General features: G+C 41.4%; 1 protein-coding gene across 1 annotated transcript in view; it reads left to right on the top strand.

The window, feature by feature from the left end:
• M1AP (meiosis 1 associated protein) overlaps positions 1 to 22,062 on the top strand; it is a 51,918-nt gene that overhangs the window by 18,672 nt on the left and 11,184 nt on the right. The window contains exons 4-6 of the mRNA XM_016202510.2: positions 9,955 to 10,128; positions 14,008 to 14,170; positions 15,542 to 15,683. Of these exons, the coding sequence (XP_016057996.2) occupies positions 9,955 to 10,128; positions 14,008 to 14,170; positions 15,542 to 15,683 (479 nt within the window). The remainder of the gene's footprint in view (positions 1 to 9,954; positions 10,129 to 14,007; positions 14,171 to 15,541; positions 15,684 to 22,062) is intronic.

Here is a 22,062-nt window from a genome sequence, read left to right as displayed (position 1 = left end):
TGGTTGGTTGGTTTATCCAGGCTTTTTTCTTCCTCTTCTTCAGATTAGATTATCTCTATTGATCTGCGTTTAAATTCACTCATCTCTCATCTCTATTCTTCCATTAAGCCCATGTGATGAACTTTTTTGTTCAAATAATATATTTTTCAATTAGAACATTTCCACTTGGTTCTTTTTTATATTCTCTATTTCTCTGTTGATACTTCCTATGATTTTTTTTTCCCAATCCTCTCCTGAGGATAGGTATGTTTAGAAAGGGGGGGATGAGAGAGAGAATCATGGATGTGAGAGAGAGACATCGATCAGTTGCCTCCGGCACTCGCTCTGACAGGGGATCGAACCTGTAACCCTGATATATGCCCTGACCGGGAATCAAAACTGCAGTCCCTTGATGCACAGGATGATGCTCCAACCAGTTGAACCATCCAGCCAGGACTTTTATTTTTTTTTATTGTGTTGTGTGTTCACCATCCAAAGTCAGTCCCCTTCCATGACCATTTATCCCCCTTTTACCCTCTTCTACCTTCCCCCACCCCTCTGGTAATCACCACACTGTTGTCTGTGTCTATTAGTTTGTGCGGGGGTTGCTTAACCCCTTTACCTTTTTCACCCAGCCTCCTCAACCCACTTTCCTTCTGACAGCTGTCAGTCTGTTTTCTGTGTCTGAGTCTGTTTCCATTTTGTTTGTTTTGTTCATTAGATTCCACATATAAGTAAAATCATATGGTATTTGCCTTTCTCTGACTGGCTTATTTAACTTAGCATAATACTCACGAGGTCCATCCATGATGTTGCAAAAGGTAAAATTTTCTTTTTTACAGCCAAGTAGTACTCCACTGTGTAAATGTACCACAGCTCTTTTATCCACTCATCTACTGATGGGCATTTGGGTGGCTTCCAAATCTTGGCTATTATAAATAAAGCTTCAATGAACATATCTCTTCATTAATTATGAACATATTTTTCATTCTTCATTGAGCATAATTATAATTACGCTGCTTTAAAGTCCTTGTCCTTAAAGCAGCATAAATATGGTGCTTTACAGTGTGGTGGTTACCAGAGGGGAGGGTACTAGGGGGATAGTAAAGGGTAAAGGGGACCAAATATATGGTAACAGAAGATGATTTAATTGTGGGTGGTGAGCACACAATGCAATAAACAGATCATGTATCATAGAAATGTACACTTGAAACCCACATAATCTTTTTAACCAATGTCACCCCAATAAATTTAACTTTAAAAATAAAATTAATTTTTTAGAGATATCTTTATTGATTTCAGAGAGAAGAAAGGAGAGGGAGAGAGAGAAACATCAAGGATGAGAGAGTCATTGATCGACTGCCTCCTGCACTCCCCCGACTGGGAATCAAACCCGCAACCTGGGCACGTGCCCTGACCAGGAATCGAACCCCGGTCACCTGGATCCTAGGTTTACACTCAACCTCTGAGCCACTCCCAGCCTGGCAAAAATAAAATTATTTTTAAAAATTAGTCCTATAAAAATAAAAAAATTAAGTGCGTGTCTGATAAATCTAATCTTTATCATCTATTTGCATCTATTGACTATAATTTTCTTTGAAACTGGGCTATATTTTTTGACTTTTTGTATACCAAAAATGTTTGGATTGTACTTTGTGAATGTTGTGTTCATATAAGATTAGAAACTCGACTCTATTACGTTACTCTGAAAAGTGTTTGTTTTGACAAATAGTCAACTCTGTTAGATTCAAACTGCAACCTGTCATGGACTGAGTGGGCCCGTCATCCAAATTTCAGTTCTGTTCTTTAAGCTTAAACTGTGAGCTGCTTTCAGTTTGTCCCACGTAGGGTCAGCTAAGTTAATAAACAATTTAGGATTCTCTGGATCTGACTGTCTCCTTTCTTGGATTTCTTCCTCACTCTCTGGAGACTCTATCAGGTTCCTTTCCCTGGTAATGCCCATGAAAAGACACAGGTCTTTCTACTGAAGTTGTAGCTGCCCCACACTGCTGGCACTGAGCCACCCTCACAGGGCAAAGGTACAAAAACGGGGCACTCATCCCTTGCTGGTCACCTACTCCAAGTATCAACTCCTCTCCAAAGTCTACCTTTGTTCAGCCTCTAGGACCCTCAAGTAATTGGGTGTTTAAAATATCATCCAGAGTTTATCGCTGTTATTTACAGGAAAATCAATTTGTTAGTACTGGAATCTAACCACACTGGAAGGTCCTTATTCAATCTTGATTGGTTTGGTTCTTTCTTTTTACTGCTTCTTGTATCTTCTATTCAGGTCCATAAGCTCAAGTTCTCCATAACTTCTCATTCTGTCCTTAGGAAATGATGACTTAAAATAAGTTCTCCTGCCTGGCCGGGCGTGGCTCAGCGGTTGAGCGTCAACCTGGGATCCAGGCGATCAGGGTTCGATTCCCGGTCAGGGCACATGCCGGGGTTGTGGGCTCGATCAATGACTCTCTCATCATTGATGTTTCTATCTCTCCTTCTCCCTCTCCCTTCCTCTCTCTGAAATCAATAAAGCTATATTTAAAAAAAAAATTTTTTTAATTTAAAAAAAAATAAGTTCTCCTGATTAAATCCCAACTCTCCTCTCCCCTTTTCTCCCCCTCATCCACCTAATGTGTGCGCACACACACACCTACTTTACTTGGCAAATGTCATGCATTGCTCCCACCTAACCTTGTGACAATTCGGCTACTCTGTATCTGAAATCAACCCCATCATGTACCCAGCAGAAGAGTACTAGTTAACACAGTACAAGCATTGGTAAAGCCAGAAATAGACACAAGTGGCAATATAAAGTCTGCATAGAATAAAGGTGGCATCTCAAATCACTGAGGCAAAGTAGGTTGTTCAAAAAGGTGCTGGGACAACTAGTTAGCCATGAAGAAAATGTTCTAAATGGACCAGGAACCTAAATGTAAAGAACAAATTTTTTTTAATAAAAGAAAATGGTGGATTCCTTTACAATCTCAGCACAGGGAAAGACTTTCTACCATGACTCACAATCCAATACAATAAAGGAAAGAATGATTGATTGATTTAACTATATAAAAATAAACTACATAAAAATTAAAATCTTTGGCATGGCAAAAAGCACCATAAACAAAGTCAAAACACAACTGAAAAACTAAGAGAAAGTATTTGCAACTTATATCAGGAGGGGCTAATATCTCTAATATATAAAAAAGCTGACAAATTGAGGGGAGTGAGGCCAAATCCCTACAGAAAAATGAAAAAAATACTTGAACAGATAATTCAAAAAATGTTTTTATATGGTCCTTAAACATATAAAAATATGCTCAATCTCATTCATAATCAGAGAAATGAAAATTAAGACTACACTGGCATACCACTTCCCATCTATTTGACTAGCAAAAGTTAAAGGTATGACACCAGCCTGGCCGGGGTGGCTCAGTGGTTGAACAGCAACCTATGAACCAGGAGGTCCCCATTCAATTCCCAGTAAGGGCACATGCCCAGGTTTCAGCCTTGATCCCCAGTAGGGGGCGTGCAGGAAGCAGGTGATCAATGACTCTCTCTCGTCATTGATGCTTCTATCTCTCCCGCTCCCTTTCTCTCTCTGAAATCAATTTTAAAAAGTGGTATGACAACATATTCTGTTGGTGAGGCTACACTTTCGTTCATTGCTGATAGAATGCACAATGGTACAACCCTTCTAGAGGGGAGAATGTGGCAACATCTAACAAAACTACACATTCATTTACTTTGATGACCACTCCCACTTCTAAGAATTCAATACTCTAAAGCTACCTACACTTCCAACAGTACAAACAATGCATACGCACATAGAGGGTCACAAAGTTGTTGCAGTCTATCTAGATTTTTGTTGTTGTTGTTGTTGCTATTGTTGTTTAGGATATGTTTTAGGACTTTCTTTGATTTCAGTGTCTTTTTTTAAAATTTATCTTTATTGTTGAAAGTATTACAAATGTCTCCTCTTTTCCCCCACTGATCCCTCCATCCTGCATCCCTCCCCCCAGACCTTAAACACACTATTGTCTGTGTCCATGGGTTATACATATATAAGTTCTTAGGTTAATCTCTCCCCGCCGCCCACCCACCCCTGCCTTTCCTCTGAGATTCGTCAATCTGTTTCATGCTTCTGTGTCTCTGGATATATTTCAGTGTCTTTTTAAAACTTTTCCTTACTTTACCCTGCTCCTCAGTAAGTCTCATATTCTTTCTTGGTTCCTCCTACTTTTTTCCCTTTTTATTGAATTTATTGGGGTGACACTAGTTAACAAAATTATACAGGTTTCAGGTGCACAATTATACAACATGTCATCTGCAATTGTATTGTGTGTTCACCATCTCAAGTCAAGTCTCCTTCCATCACCATTTAACCCCCTATACCCTCCTCCACCTGCCCCTATCTCCCTCCCTCCAGCAATCATCACAGTGTTGTCTGTGTCCATGAGTTTTTTCTCTCTTTTTTCTTTTTTGTTCAGTCCTTTCAACAACCCTCTCCCCACCCCAGATAGAGAGCTGTCAACCTGCTCTCTATGAGTCTGTCTCTATTTTTGTTTATTTTCACCTCAGAGTAAATCTTTTCTTCAGCTCCCTTGGACATTAAGGGGGCAAACTCCTTGGCCTATTTCTTGGAGCCATTCCAATAGATTTAATGCCTTTTTAGAGAAAATGCTTCTCCCCAATCAGCTTTTCAAATTTGCATTGCAATTTGCATTAAAAGCTTTTTTATTTATAGACTATGTAAAATAGTTTGTGCAGAAAAAAGACTTTTTAAATACCTTTTAAGTCTAGTGTTTCGTAAGTCAAACTATGCTTTAGACTTTGGTGTATCTATCAGTAACAATCAACCTCTTTTACACGTGGGCTGCATTTTGTTTTTCAATAAAATGAAAATAGAGCTATTGAGACCCATAGATAAAATACATTTTTTTGCAATTTGGATTTTTTTTAAAGAGTTTAAGTGTTGAAAGATAAGGTCATGGAAATTTGCCTGAAAGTACAATAAAGAAACAGACATCTGTGATATAAATAAATAAATAAATAAATAAGCATATGTATATATAAATTAATTAAATTTAAAAAGAATCAGAAATTGTGGGGAGGGGGGCAGGCCCAGGAGGAAATTCAGTAAAGGATGTTACTGCTTGTGGCCACAGGGGGGCAGGGTAAATCCAAAAACTGTAAATGCCCGCTGCTGGGTAGGCTGCAGTGAACCAGGCCTTCCTCACTTGTCTTAACTGCCCAGACACTCAGACCTGCACCCTCACTCTGGTAACCTTTTTATTCCACACCCTCAGTGGGACCTGGTTTATTCAGTGCCCAGTGCCCTGCTCACCAGTCACTGTGGGAGCTGCTCTTCACCTGAGAAGTGAGAAGTCTCCTGTGCATTCCCCAGGCTTAGCACATTTAGTTGTACTTGTGAGGAGCACAGTACTAAGTGTTGGTGTTCTTAGTATATTGGTGGTGGAGAGGAAGCAATCATCAAGGGAAGTGACCCGGGGGAAAGTTTTAAAAAGGAAAGCACTTTCCTGTCTGATAAAAATAAATCGTTTTGTTGATGAGAGTAAAGGAAGAAAGTGTCATTTGTTGAACCTACTGCATAGAGATAATCATTTCACTTCTCATGCCTCACTATAACTGAAATAGGTTGTACTTTGCCCAAAGTCACATAGCTAACAACTTTCAAGTCACAATTCAAACCCTGGTCTTTCTACTACATCCCACCATGTATCAAGAACTCACAGAAAGAGGAAAAACCTTCAGAAGAAAGCGATTAACAAGTGTAATTTGTACTGACCAAATGAAGCCCACAGATACCCAGGGGATGCTGATTAAAATCGAACAAGGGAGGCTATAATTAAGCATAGCTTCCTGGACAAGGTCAGCTCTGAGTTGAATTCTGGGGGAGGTGCACGCCATAGATTGACAGAGTAATAAAGGCACTAAGGAAGGAAGGAAGTCATGTGGTAAGGAGACTAACTTAGCTGAAGCAGAAGAGTTACAGGAAAAAGTAATGAGAGCCGAGGAGGAGGGAGCAATTGTTTGATTTATTGTTTAACTCAACAGGCATTTGCTAAGCTTCAGCTCCATGCAAACTCCCTGTGGGGGATGGGAATATAGGATCTCAACAGAGATGGGAGGAATCCTGTGAGCCATCACAGAAACAGGGAAGAATGGGGCGTTTGGGGAATAAGGAGTATTGCCAGTTGTATAGGATGAGTGAGGGGAATAAAGAAGAGGAGAGCAGGAAGGCAGGATGTACTCTAGCAAAGGTGGGATCTGATGAAACCATGTTTTAGAAACTTCCATTGGCAGTCCATAAATAAGGAGGAGAAGGAATGGAGTCTGATAGGACAGCTAAGCGGTTACTGCTGTGATCCAGGCACAAGAAGAAGTTCTCCCTCTCGTGTGTTCTGCTTCACACATTCGTTAGCTTGGACCACGTGACTGTCCCTGAGAAGCTGCTGACTCCCTTCTGAGCCTGAAAAACCACAGACAGAAACCTGAAGCACAGCATCTCAGTGGAAATTACATGAGAATTTTTTCAAAGAAAACTCTGCTCTGTGGCTCTCCCGAGAACCTGTAGGTTGAGACTGAAGGAACTTCAGGAATGTTGATGGGATGTCTGCAGGGAAAACTGTCCTTGTCCTGCACAGAAGTGCCATGTTTCAGGCTTGGTTCTTCAGCTTTGCAGGATCAGAAAGTTATTTTGTCAGCACCCTCTCAAAGATAGACTCACCTTATAAAACTCAAGACCAAAGTATAAGCCAGAGTATTGTAGACAGAGAATCATAACCACCGTCATCACCAGAGGAGCAGAGATCTGACAAACACATGCTGCCATTGGGGCACATCACTGAGCCACTCCAGGATGACACTGCCAGTGTGTGCTCCTGTTGCTCCCCTTGTCTGGGCTCCATTTCTGGCCAACCCTCTCCCTTTGTACGGGACACATTAATTCTTTGGATAAGCCAATACCATCCATAGGCTCCAGCCCAATCTTGCTCTGGTCAGTAAACCATTCTCCTTTCTTTTTTTGCTTTTTTAAAATATATCTTTATTGATTTCAGAGAGAGGAAGGGAGAAAGAGAAAGACAGAAACATCAATGATGAGAGAGTCATTGATCAGCTGCCTCCTGCACACCCCCAACTGGGGATCTAGCCCTCAACCCAGGCATGTGCCCTGACCGGAAATCAAACCACGATCTCCTGACTGCTAGGTAGATGCTCAACCGCTGAGCCACGCCAGGTTGGGCCTATTCTCCTTTCTTAAGGTCACTGTTTTTAATGGATATCACCACTCTGTGTTGATTTAATGGTTTAACTATCTGAGGAAAACCCTTATTTTAAATTCTTGCTGGGAGATAACTTAGCATTGTCTCCTTTTATGGCCCATGGGAGGAGTTTCTACTCTTCTACCCTTTCCCTGGGGGGAAAAATGAAACCATTTTTCTCTTCCCCAAAATCTTGTTGTATGAACTCTAAGTAACATTATCCTTTCTGCTTTCTGAGATACTTTGCTCAGTTCCATTTCTATAGTTCTGTATCTGCCTCCTTATGCTTTAATAATTACTTTGCCTCCCAGAAGAGAAGCTGTTCAGTTATTTCCATATGTCATTCAAGGTGAATTCCAGGCTCAAAAAATTGAATTATTTCTTGTTTTGCCTGTGACAAAATAAGAGTCACAGTATTTAAAAGAACTTTTCTCTTTGCTTACAAGGGACTTTTCATTGACAATGACTTCATATGTATCACTGTAGTCCCCTAAAACATAAAATGGGACACATGAGATTTTAAGGAAGAATAGTCAAGAATAATGTTCTTGCCCTGGCTGGGTAGCTCAGTTGGTTAGAGTGTCATCCCAATATGCCAAGGTTTCAGGTTCAATCCTGGGTCAGGGCACATACAAGAATCAACCAATAAATCCATAAATAAGTGAAACAACAAATCGATGTTTCTTTCTCTCTCTAAAATCAATTTTTTTTTAAATTTGAAACAAAGAGCCCTGGACAGGTGGCTTGATTGGTTGGAACATCATCCAGTACACCAAAAGTTTTCTGGTTCAATCGCCGGTCAGGGCACATATGGGAGGAAATAGATTAATGTTTCTCTCTCATATCGATGTTTCCCTCTCTCTCTCTCTCTCTTCCCTCCTTCCTCTCTCTCTCAAATCAATAAACGTATCCTTGGGTGAGTATAAAAAAAAAAAAAGTAATGTTCCTTTATAACTGCAATAAATACTTCTTTTTAAAAATATAAATATAATGTTGCTTTATAAACTCTAAAAGAGCACAAGGTATCATATATATCATATATCTTTGGACACTGTGTGGTATTTAATCTTCTATGCACTGCATAATAAATATTACTGCTTAAAGAAATGAATGAAATAACTAATTAGCTAATGAATCCTTGTAACTATTCATGAAAAGATGGTAGAGTTTCTTTCACACATTTCACAAGGGAAATGCATGTGATGCCCCTTTCAGCCACAAAATTAGCCGTTAAACATGATATGAAGTCATCCAAGTCTCACCAGGCCTCCCCTGTGTGGGTACCAACACATTGGACTGAAGCCCTTTGTTCCCTGTGGAGAGCCTGCCACCTCTGCATACTTGTCCTCAGGAATGTCGTTCTAGAAATAAACCAGCCTTCTCCCTGGGGTCCATGAGTCATACACAGAAGTTAATTCATTGGAGCAACTGGCTTTTCTTAGGCCCTTTGTAAAAGTATTTCAGAGAGCCCCTCTTGGTCAGGCAAAAAAAAAAAAAAAGTGGGTTCCTCTTCAAGTTCTTTCCAGCTCTTGCTTCATTTCTTCCACCACCTTATATTTGGCTTTTACTGACAGCCTTTACCTGCAGACCCAGACCCCAGTCCCTGAGCCAGTGTTGCCTGAAGCAGGAAGTAGGCCAGCAAACCTCCTCACCCACCCACCCAGCTCCATTCATCCGAATTTGTAATCAAATCACACTCCTCCATACCATCCCTGTCTTCTTGGCTACTAATCATACTTGTGAGACACAACACACCAGTGGCAAACTTGTATAATCTATGTCAGAAGGTAGAGTCCCGGGAGTTCATTCTCTTTTTTCTCTTTGTCCTTCTAAATTTTATTTTTCGTGACAGAAGTAATAATTGAATACATTCTCACTGTGAAACAACCACATAAAGCTGAAGTTCCTCTTGTTAACTCAGCATTTGACTTGCCTTGCTGTAGTATTTTACTGTTGTTTTTTGTATTCTAGAATGATTTTTAAATATAAGGAATACATGATTACAATAAAATTCAAATAGTATAGGAGCCTGGCCAGGCATGGCTCAGCGGTTGAGTGTCTACCTAGGATCCAGGCGATCGGGGTTCGATTCCTGGTCAGTGCACATGCCCAGGTTGCAGGCTCAGTCCCCAGTTGGGGTGTGCAGGAGGCGGCCGATCAATGACTCTCTCATCATTGATGTTTCTCTCTGTCTCTCTCCCTCTCCTTTCCTCTCTCTGAAATCAATAAAGATTTTTTTTTTAAATAGTATAGGAATATGAAGAGTAAAAAGGGAACATAGCTCAGAACTGCCCTATTTCCACTCCTGTGCTGTCCACTGTTAAAAGTAATGAGCTCATACTACAACTTACTATCTCATAGCTTTCCATGTCAGTACACTTACTTTTACTTTGTTTATTAACAGCTGCATAATACCCCATAGTTTGATCGTGCCATAATTTATTTAAACATTCCCATATTGATGGGGATTTGAATTGCGTACTGTTCGGGGTTTTGATTATTTGTTATTACAACAATGCTGTACTGAACATCTTTGCACATGCCTCTCTGTGTACTATCCAAGAATGACTATAGGCTAGATATTTAGAGGTAGAATTGATGGGTCAAAAAATGGTATATTTAAATTTCTATATTTTTCAAATTTTACAATTAAAGAGTTAAAAACACTTTATTCTTTCCCTTTCTTCTGCAGAGAGTTCTTTCCTGGGAACTGACATTGAACTTCAGACTATAGACAATGATGTCATCAGCATGGAGATTTTCTTCAAAGCCTGGCTGCATAACAGTGGAACAGACCAAGAACATGTTCATCTTCTTCTTCCTTCACAGTCTTTCAGCAACATTTCCAGAGCCCGGGATAATCCAAGTACACACCCCTAAAAAAAACTGTTAAATAGGCTATGATTATCCTAGTCTATGATTAGAACTCTAGATTGGTGAGTCATCAGAATACAGAGCACTTGAGGTTTAGAAATTAGAGGAGGATTGGATGAAGCTGTCCAGGGTTAGCAGGAGGAGTAAGAAAAGTATTTCTAAAAAGTGACCAGTTAGAAAACTGAAAGTAATTAAGCCCAGACAGCAAGGGACAGCTAGTTTAGAGGCAAAAACTTAGACACCTAGAAAACAGGGCAGCAGCTACACTGCATAAGAACACAGTGAATCGTATCTTTTTCTCAAGTTTTTCATTTTTAATGGGGTAGATATTCATGACATTATAATTTGAGGCATGCTGGCACCTCAACGATATCAACAAGACCTGTGAGTAGAGGAAAAGATGCAAGACTAAACCAAGATTAAATAGTGGCCTTCTGGATGGGGAGACATCTTACTGGGGGAAACTAAAGCAACTACCAAGGCAGGCCTCAGAGAGGACATCTAGGGGCCCAAGACCATGTTCTGGCAATTATGAAAACCAAGAGTGTTTTGGACATGCCATCATGGCCCTGGATATTGTTCTGTCTGGTGGCAATACTTCATTCCAGGTCCCACTAGATGATAGGGGTAAGCCCACTTCTAGCCTCCATCCCCTTTGAAGATTGGCTCAGGACCCAGTGTGGCAAGGGCCTGCAAATGGGCCCATCAGTACAGTCAGTCACAGTCAGTTTGGAAAAGTCGACCCCTCAGGGCACAGCTCCAAAAGGAAAGGACCAAGGTGTCTCTTTGGGAGTTGGAGTTCAATGAGAAAAATGGGTACAGACTTCTGGCCCCAAAGGGAAAGATACACTTTGGTCTTTTCTTTCTAGAGATAACCTTTGGATCTTTACCTGCCCCCCACCCCCCACTCCCACCCCACCCCACCTCCCACCCCACATCACCCCTATTTCAACCTAAGGCCTAGGATGCCTTTGACAACTTACCTGGATTTTTATCTGCCTTTCCTTTGAGTGTATAATCTTCCCAGAACCTCCTTTCCATTACTTTTGTCCAAGGCTGGTAGTATCAGTTACTTCCTATCCCACCCTATAAAATTCATTTCTTATCTCTTTTCCCCAAAACACTATGTTAACTCCTTTCCTTGCATTATCCCATTTCATCTTCACACAACATCATGAGGCAGGTAATATTATCATATGTCATTGAATCTAAGATGCTATCAATTGAAAGATACACTATTATTTTATGTACCACTAAGAAATAAAAACACTGCCAATTAAACATGACACAATACTTTCCTATCACTTAGAAATATCATTTTATCCTTACTGAGAGAGATTTTTAGGTTAGAGTAGTATGTAAGGTTTAAGGGTGTGTGCCTGGCCTATGGTGATTGTAAGACACATATGGAGATGCTAGTATGTGAAAAACAAAATGTGTCTTAGAATCAATTAAATACAATGTTATTCCTGTTTTACAGATGAGAAAACTGAGACTTAGAGAAATTAAACATTTCCCCAGGGCTGCAGAGAAAATTAACAGCAGAGCCAGAATCTGAAGCAAGGCAATTCCAGAGCCCACTCTTACCCTTAGGATTAGAAATCTATATTTTTTACATTTGACTACTCTTAGCCCAGAGGACATTCATCAAACCCAGGCCTATCTGCCTCCAGAGCTGGGGCCCATACCTACTACACAGCCTGCCTCATGCTGGGTAATTCCAAGCAAAGAGACTAAAGATTCATTTTTCTTATGGAGAGCAAGGAGCCTCAAAGGCCAGGAACTCATGCAACCAGCCTTTCTCCCACTGTTGCACAGCATTTGCCCATGGTCCTGTTGAGAATTTCTCTGCTTTGCCCTCTCTCTTTAGGTGGCTTTCAGCACCATGATCAGAGCCCAAATGTTTATCTTCACATGCAGCCATTTTTCAGCAATCCACAGGTCTTCACAGTGCATGGTAGAACTTAGATCCAGACTCGTCAGCTCTTCTGCTGGTGAGGACTTCACTGGAATCCAGATGCTCAGACATAGTTAGGATGAGGTCTGGGGAAAGTAGACCTCCTCTGCAGTGGGTATCACCCACCAAGAAGTTCATGCGACCACAATAAAGACCGTACTTAGTTATCCTCGCTTAAAAAACTGATGCATTGCCACACACATGGATTTCTGAAAATGTGGCTCATTAAAAAAAAGAGAGAGAGAAAGAGAAAAGAAAAGAAACAAAACAAAAACCCTGAGCTCTCTTACTACAGAACTTTTGAGAACTGCCCCTCAAATGTTCACTTTGACTCCTCCTTAAAAGGCTCTCCTCCTTTAAGTTCTCCACCTCACACCACCTGCTTCTGTAGCTACCTAGTGCCTTTCACCCCACCTGTAGACACTTCCCTCAGAGGCTTCCTTGTGATGGACACAGTGCACAGTCAGCTTCAGATAAGTGTCTTTCCTCATTTCTTGGTTTTGGGATCTGCCGCCTCGGTACCTAGGTTCCGGGTGGTGAGATGCATACCTTGTTCTAGACCCAAGGCCTGCTAAAACAGCTTTCCCAACTTTGGAACACTCTGCTGAGACTACTGTTCCCATAGTTCTTAGTCCTGGCTGCAATAAAAATCACATGAGGAACTTTTTTTAAATACCAGCATCTGGGCTTTATCCCCAGAGATCCCAATTTGATAGGTGTGAAGTAGGGTCCAGACATCAGTATCTTTTAAAAGTTCCCTGGGTGATTTTTAATTCCATCAGAGTTGAGAACCTCAGCCAGATGAATACAGCTGTCCAGTCCTAGAACCCAGGAACCCAGCAATGAAGTCAGGCACACAGGAATGAGGGAAAGCTGGAGTCCAAGACAAAGTCCCTCCTACTGACTTCCTGGACTCTGGGTCACACCAGAGGCTCCTCACCCAAAATTAATGTCTAGGTGTGACTGCTGAACCCAGGAGGGCCAGCTGGACCTGACGTCTATTCTGGCATACTACTTTTTTCTACATTATTTCTACTTTTGTTTTTATCTCATGTTGCAGTTAGTATAGTCATTTCATAAACCACAAATACCAACTACTAGCCTTCTCACAAGGACTCAACATTTGTATATTCATAGGTTTGTTAACAGTATTCAAACCTGGTACAAATTTTACTGAAAAATTTTGTAATATCAAGGATTCAAGCTGAGTGCAACAGAGCACTGTATACTATGGCATGTGAATATACTTGCTGGAGCAGAAGCTTAATACCGAAGAGTACCATACCGAGTCAAAGCCCTTTAGAATTGTGGTCTGGTGCCACAGTGATGCTCCAGGACTCAGAAGGTTCTCTGCTTCGGTTTCTTTGGGAAATTTAAAAGTAAACTATTTCAGGAACTTATTCCTCCCCTGGTGCCAAATGTCCCTAGAAGAGTCCATAGAGGAACAGTAGCTGTCAGCTGACTGCCTGACTTCTGCTTTCCTGCTCTGCTTTCATCTGACCTGTAGTCTTGCCAAAGCTTAGCCACAGGGAAGCAGCAGAGGCAAGATCTCCTTGTGTGATTGCCAAAGGGCCTCTGCACATTGTAGTGTTAGCTGCCTCCTCCCCAGAGGACACGTGTTCCTCTCAGACTGGATCAAGGCCAGATCTCTCACTATGGGGCAGTGCTCAGCCAGCCCAGATGTAAAACAAGTAAAATTCATGCCAGACCCAGAAAATGTTACCTACTGTGTGAGGCAATATTGTAGGTTCCAGACCAGCTCCCCAAACCAATCTCATTTTCCTCTTTCCACTCTCCTGCTTTCTCCCAATTCTTGACTAGTGGAGGTAGAATGGGTGGCAGATGTTATCACATAGCCTGAGGTAACTTGTAATAAACATCCTTCTTCCAAAGCCTTTTTTTTTTAAATTATAGTGTGTCTGAAATGTGATCTTCAAGAGCGACTTCTCAGCCCATCTCTGCTCCCTGGCACAGCTGATGGCTCCCTGAAAATGGATGACCCCAAAGGAGACTTCAGCACACTCTACCAGATGGCTTCCCAATCATCAGCCTCTTATTACAAGCTCCGAGTGATCAAGTATGGATCCAGGAAACCTCCCCAATCCATGCAAATGCTGATTCTTATGGGTTCCATGACTAGAAAGCCCAGGGATAGAGGACATCCCCAAGTGTCAGGTAGGCAGGAGTCAGGTCCAAAGCAGCAGCTACAGGTATGGGCATGAACGGGCAGGAGCAGGCTGCTCGGCACATGGAGACAAATGAGCAGACGGTGGAGATGCGCCTCAGTAGGACACTCTGAGGTCCAGATGAGGACTGGAAATCCAGGAAATCTCTGAATGCAGAGAGAAACAAGGTCAGCAGAAAATGTTTATTGAATACCCACTGTGTTTAGGCATCAGGACAGAGATCTGGCCATCAAGGAGCAAGTGTTACATAGATCTTTCCCTGCCCTCCCATTTGTCTAAGTCAGCAACTTCCAACCTTTTTTATCTCATGGCACAAATAAACTAATTACTAAAATTCTGTGGCACACCAAAAAATACATGGTGTCCCAAAAAATGTATACACACTTTTTTCTGATAGCTCAATTGATGTTTCTTTCTTTTCAGATTTAAGCCATTGGAATTAATAATTATTCAAACTGCACATACATTTTGGGGATACCCTATATATTACATTTTTTTGGCCAATCTGACAAAAAAAAAATAGGTATGATTTTGACCTGCTCACACCAGACAGCTATTGTTGTGCTGGCTGTTGTCATTTTTTTATTTGACAATCTAAGGGAAAAGCGGTCAGTGCCCCTGACTAAATAGTCAGCTATTGCATGTTTTAAAATTCTTGCAGCACACTAGTTGAAAATCACTGCTCTAAGTACTAGAATTCCTGCTTTGATGGAGACCAAGTCCAAGGCAGAATTAGCAATAATGACAAAGGTCACTTTTACTGCTTCCTAGTTCCTAATCATAGTGCCCACACACAGGAATCTGAGTAAGCTCATCCATGGGTTTGTGACCATGGATGCTGCTAGGGACCTTCTTAAATACATGCTCTTCTTAGATGCATCCTCTGTCAGCACATCACCACAAAAGAGCCAGGAATAGCTGGCAGATGGTTAGCATATTATTGTGTTATATGGCTGCTGTAGCAGGGATATTACAGGAGTATCCTCAGGGACATCACTTGGAATGGAATGAGCTCAGGAGAAGAAATAGCCATCAGAGTCTTGAGCCTTCGTGATGGCCGCTTCATTCATTGACTAACAAGCTTTGAGAATGTGCTATGTGCCAGGTACCTTGCTAGGCACTGGACATACGCAGATAAATAATTCACAGTCCCTAACCTAAAGGATTTCACAATAGGGCCTTAGACTTACTGAATTTGAGTGGATCTGGGTGAGGTTCTGGATATCACTGAGGAGATTTTCACTGCCATTGTCTCTCCCCAGGGCTCTAAAATCCAGTGGGATCTGCGAGTCAGTGACTTATGGACTCCCATTCATCCTCAGACCCACAAGCTGTTGGCAGCTGGACTGGGATGAGCTGGAGACAAATCAGCAGCATTTCCATGCTTTGTGTCACAGCCTGCTGGTGAGTATCTGTGTCCTCAGGTGAGAAAGAGGAAGAATGTTAAAGTACCAACCACAGAAAAGCACTTAGCTTAATCCTGCCCTGATCCCAAACCTGTCCCAATCCTCGAAAGGCCAGAAAAAAACTGGAAATACTCTGAAATGTAGACTAAGTATGACTTGCCTTTGTTGGTTTCATGTTATAGAGAATAATTCGTGAATTCGGTTATATGATACTAAATTTGCAAAGCCCTAATTTTTTACATTTAAGTGGCAACAGAGAATTTTCCATAAGTAACTATATTTTAAAACCTAATTTCTTCCTAACACTGTGCTGGACATTACAGTTCATTTAAATGAAGAGCACCTAGTCTGTGCCAAACACTGTGCTAAGCCCTAGATATTTAATGGTTAACATGATAGACATTATCTATGGTCTCAAGAAGCTTACTCTCTAATGGAAGAGACAGAATTGAACATATATATTCTTAATTGTGAGAAGTTTGTGAAGGATAAAGAGTAGTTGCTATAAGAGAACCTCTCTGTGAAAGTGACATTTAAACTGAGACCTGACAGATAAATGGGAATTAGCCAGGTGAAAGGTGGCTGGAAGAGCACACCAGGTGCAGGGAAAGGAATGTGCAAAGGCCCCAAGGTTAGAAAGAGCTGAGAGAATAATCGGGAGTAAAAAGGTCATCGTGGCCCTGGCCAGTGTTGCCCAGTGGTTAGGTCATTGACCCTTGCACTGAAGGGTCACAGGTTCAATTCCCAGTCAAGGGCATGTGCTTGAGTTGCAAGTTCAATCCCAGCCCCAGTTGAGGCGACTGCGGGAGGCAACCAATCCAACCAACTGATCGAATTTTTTTCCTCTCTCTCTCTTTCTCCCTCCCTCCCTTCCACTCTCTCTAAAAATCAATGAGAAAAAAAGATCCTCTGGTGAGAATTAACAACAACAAAAGCCACTGTGACTGAAACAATGAGAGTGATAGGAGAGAGCCACAAGGTGGGGAGGACCAGTAACTGGGGGTCAAATCATGCAAAGCTTTGTAGGCCAAATTAAGGACTTTGGACTTGAAGTACAGAAAGAAATCCTGAGAAATTAATCATCTAAGTTTTTAAAAGATTGCTTGGGCCAAAATTTGGAAAAGAACTGGCAGAGGCAAGAATGGAAACAAGAAAATGAAGCAGGAGGGCATTGTGGTCATCTAGGCAAGAGATGACGGTAGCTTTGACTCCAATGTTGGAAGTCAAGGTGAGAAAGGTAAACCAGTTAAAGAAATATTTTAAAGAAAGTGTCAGAACTTGGTAAAGGATTGGATGTGGGGAGCAAGGAAGAGGAAAATATAGAATAACTGCTTGGTTTCTGATTTGAACAAGTATGTGTATGCCATTTCCTGAAATGGCAAAGCTAAAGGAGCACATATGTGAAAACATAATACACTTACGAAGCAAAATAATACAGCTGCCAATACAATCCAAGGATGTGTATAACAGCTAGTGGCTCTAGAATAAAGGTTCAACCCAGCAGGATGTGCATGGTCAGTACAGCACAGCAATGTGTCTCTTTCACTATCAGAAGCAGACTTCTTTTTTTCCTGTTTCAAAGCCCACACTCCCTTTTAGGTCCACCCACTGAGTTCCTGTTTCCTATCTGAAGAACACCCATCTCCTGTCTTTGCAGAGCAGAGACAACAGATATGTTCTGACTGTTAGAGCCGAACAGCTCAGTTTACTATTTACTCCACCCAATTTCTCAGGATCTCGGAGATGCTACATCACTCTGGAGAAATTTCTCTCAAGTGGCTTCAGTATAGTCTTATAGCACATGATATTTTAAACAGACATTGGCTTTTTTTTTTTTTTTTGAGGTTGAGTCATATGAAAAACTCCAAATTGTTTAGTCTGAAATAAGTTATTTTTGCTTTCTCTTTTATTAGTAATAAGCGATATAACTTTCAATTCTGTGTTATCGTGAATTGGAATCTGGGTGTTTCGCAGAGGTAATTTTTATATCCCTAACTGACTTCAGAACAACAGGGACTATTTCCAAACAGAAAGCTCCTCAGTCTTTGATCCTGGCAGCTCTCCGCTGAGGCCATTTAAAGTCCTTTCCCGAAGGTATGTTTTTATTGATTTTTAGAGAGAGAGAGAAACATCAATCAGCTGCCTCCCATATGCATCCCCACTGGGGATTGAACCCACCTAGGTATGTGCCCTGACCAGAAATTGAACCCACAACCTTTTGTTGTACAGGAAAATGTTCCAACCAACTGAGCCACCTGGCCAGGGCCCAAAGTCCTTTTTTTTTTTTTAATGATTTTATTGATTTCAGAGAGAGGAAGGAAGAGGGAGAAAGAGAGAGAGAAAGACATCAATGATGAGAGAGAATCATTGATTGGCCACCTCCTGCACGCCCCCACTGGGGATCAAGCCCTCAACCTGGGCATGTGCCCTGACCGGGAATCGAACCTGTGATCTCCTGGTTCATGGGTTGACGCTTAACTACTGAGCCATGCCGGCCAGACCCAAAGTTCATTTTTTATAGTTCACCTCAAACCTCATCTTCTCCAGGAGTCTTTTACTAGTGCACCATCCCCTACAACAATCTCTTCTATTTTCTTTTTCTTTTTTTAATTTTAAAGAAGCTAAAAATACAGATAAGCATAAAGTACAAAGTTTTCTTACCTGCCAGAATTGAGACTTGTTAATATGTTGGCATATTTGCTTTTAGACTTTATGTGTATTTCTATGTATGTAATAAAATAGACCCCAACACATTTGAAGTACCTTTAATCTCAAATGTCATCACATTCCCACCTCTGCCTTACCCCCTGCAGTTACCAACCATGAATTTGGTTGTGAATCCTTCTAGTTCATTTTTCATTTTCTATTTCTTCATTTTGTATCATGAAAGCTTTTTTTTCTTTTTTGTATAGAGCTCTTGGTGGTGGCTCCAGGACAGTCAGTTTTCCCTGCTAGACAGGGATGAGCCAGGTGATGTTGGTTTGTGGATCCCCTCTAGCCACCAGATTTAGTGAGGAGTACGTCTTGCCTGTCTCCTAAGCATGTCTTGTCTCTCCCTACTACAGTTCTGCATCTTGGTTCTCAGTAACAGATTCTTAGGAAAGCTCAAGTACATTAACAATGCTACACCCAACAACCTGGGTCCTGTTTCGGGGGAGCTCTGTGACTAGAACTCCCAGCTTGGCTTTTGATTTTCTAAGTGACCTAGTTTTCCTCTTGTTTGGCTGCTAGAAGCTCAAAACCAAATATAATGGCATTTTAATACACAGCTAGAGGGAGTGTACGTGTTCTGGAAAGTGATACCCTTCCACACTTTAATTCCACTGCCGAGCCCAAGAAAACAATCAGAAAAGGAGCAAAGATATGTGTCCCAGCATGTTCATCTCACTGTTAGTCACTTAACCAAGTGTTCTGCATACTTTACCTCATTTAATCTTCACAGTAACCCTGTGAGAATAGGGACTGTTGATTTTGTTTTTACAAATGGGGAAGACTGACGTCTGAAGAGATCAAGTGATTTACCAAAGGTCACACAACTACCAAAGTGGCTAACTCACAATCTGAATCTGCGGGTTGCAAGGCCAATGCTTTCAACTTCTTTCTAAATTCCCTACTCCTACTCCTGATCCTATTTGTACAAGCTTTTAGCATTTCTTTAACAACTTTGTCATACGTTCTTTTAAAATCTGATGTTGCCAGCTCCCTCATGTCAGGTAACATTCTTGCCTTCTGTTTCTCACTGTGATGTTTCCCCTCCAGCTAACTTCTCATTCTGACTTCTGTCTTTCTGTTAATAGCAGCACCACCACAGTCTACTCACTCAGGCTTGAAACTTCGGTCACTTTCAGCCCTCGCACCCTTTACACCCACGTCATCACTAAGCCACATCAGTTTTCTTCTCATAACATGAATTGTAACTGTCCTTTCCTTCCCATTCCCACTGCTTGTTTGCACCAAGCCTTTAATAAACTTCTAACTAGCTTCCTTACCTCCAATCTCTCCCTCTTCTAATTCGCCCTGCTCATTAAACCAGATTAATCTTCTTGAAGCATTTCCCTGGCTACCACATGTTTTTTTCCCATGGTGTCGGTACCCAGTGACTTTAGCCTCATCTGTTCTGTCCCCGTAGTAACTACGGGCATTGCATGTACCTTCTACTCTCCATTCTGTTTATCACTCTCTTAGTTCAGGCCCTTTTTACCTCTTTCCTTTAATATTGCAACAGTATTTTGACTTGTCTAAATGCCTTTCATGTTTTCCCTTCCCAATCCACTTTACATACTACCAGCAGATTAACCTTCTTGAAACACAGCACTGATCCTGCCCTTTTCAGCTTAAAGACATTTTGTGGCTTAGTGTTCATTATAATATAAGCTCATATTCCTTAACCAAGTATTCAAACTCCAGCCTTGTCTCTCATTGTTCCCTTGTGTGTACTATACCCACCAACCAAATTAATATACAAACTTTAAACTGTCCCACCTTTGGAGCTTTGTTCATGTTGTCCCTTCTCCTGTCTCCACATGTTCAAATCCTACCCCACCCTGAAAGACTCAGCTCGGATGGTCTTTCTGCACTAGAGCCTTTCTGGGCTCCTGTGTTTATCATTAGACCTTTGTGTGCTCTGTCGCTTTTTAGAGAAGAGTATATTTCAATTCATTTTAAGTATAGGATCCTGTAAGATATAAGTTAGAGCCTAGGAGATAAATTTGACTACCCAGACTCCAGGATAACATGGCTGCCTTTCCCTGACATTTCTACCACTTCTCCATTTTATCAACTAATTCCTCAGTTCTTAGTCAAATTTAGGTTCAGAGTAGAAATTGTTCTCTCTTTTTGGGGGGAAGGGAGTCAAGGCACGGCAGTTTTCTAATCTGTTGTGGTAAAATGTAATTTGTGGTGTCCATGAAAGGCATGGACTTGAGAGGCAGATGGCCCCAATGACAGCCTCGTTATTTCCACACTGTGTGAACGCTAAGCATCAGTGTATTCATCTATTGGTAACACTGGCTACATCCCCAGTCCCTGTTCCTAACAAATCTAGTAGCCTCCTGTGGTTTAGTCTCTGCATAAATGGTAGATAAAGAAGCACTATCCAGAGACCAAAAGGTATTTTTAAAATTAATTTATTTGTGCTTTCAAAGAACACCAAGAAAAAAAGTTCATAACCTACCATGGCATTTCTCAAAGTTTTTCTTCTACTCCTCTATTATATCTAACCTGGATCTGTGGATCTGTTCCAAGACCCTTTCACACACACACACACACAATGAATAAATAAATAAACATGAAAATACTGGCTACATCCCCGGTCCCTGCTCCTCTATCTTCTTCCTCTCTCTCTCTCTCTCTCTCTCTGCCACATAAACATTCTGCAGATTGACCTCCTCTCTGACATCATTGCCTCCCTCTCAGGTCCTGTATCTCTCTACCTATTTAAAATATCCAGGAATAGAACCCACAATGCTTCTCCTTTTTTGAGTAGAAGTGAAAGGGGGGAGAAGGAAAAACAGGGGGAAGGTGCATGGCAGACATATATTAGTAACTCTTTTCTCCATCACATGTAAAATAGAGACAATAAAAATATACCTCATATGGGTTTTAAGATGAGTAAGTAATGGTGTGTGTGTAAAGCACCTAGCATATGTCTGGTATATAATTTGCGCATAATGGTTGGTTAGTAGTTCTAGCACTTCCATTTGTTCCTTTTTTATTCTAATTCTCTAGAGAAATTATCCATATTTTCACCTTTATTCTTGAGCACACTAATCATAGTTATTTTAAGGTTCTTATAAACTAACCCCAATACCTGGATAACCTGTGGCTTTTTTTCTATTGTCTCTTTTTTCTTGTGGTTTTCAGACATGTGGTCTTGTCTTTTGGTGCACCTGATAATATTACAATGAAAGATGCTCATTGAATCTAAATAAATTGCAGAGGCTCCAGTGGCTGTTGGCTTCCTCTAGAGAGGGCCCATCCTGCCCTGCACTAAGCAGAGAGAGTGGTGGTAGGCCATCTCACTCCACTCAGGAGTCTGGTGAGTCTAGGCTGAGCTGTAGTCCTGCTAAGGCTCCACCTACTCCTGGTTTGCCCCTGGCCCTCCATGATTTTCCACTGAAAACCTGGTGTATTGTGTGTCCCTTCCTTCCCCTTTGCTGCTGCAATGCTCTACTTCTCGAGACTTTCTCCTTAGGTGTTTTTGTCTCTTGCCGTGTGCAGCCCCAGGATCTGGCAAATGTGCTGAGTGAAAAATTGGCTTGAGCACCCACCCTACCCCTGCCAAGTCTCTACCAAAAGATCTGCCGGTTTCTCTGTTCCCTTGCAAGTGCCTCAGCAGGTGCAAATCCTAGATTCTCAGCCCCCACCCAGACTGCCTC

Source organism: Miniopterus natalensis, chromosome 13, assembly GCF_054644295.1.
Source record: "Miniopterus natalensis isolate mMinNat1 chromosome 13, mMinNat1.hap1, whole genome shotgun sequence".
NCBI classification, from domain to species: Eukaryota; Metazoa; Chordata; class Mammalia; order Chiroptera; family Miniopteridae; genus Miniopterus; species Miniopterus natalensis.
Note: the sequence above shows the minus strand (reverse complement) of the source record. Positions and strands in the feature narration are given on the sequence as shown.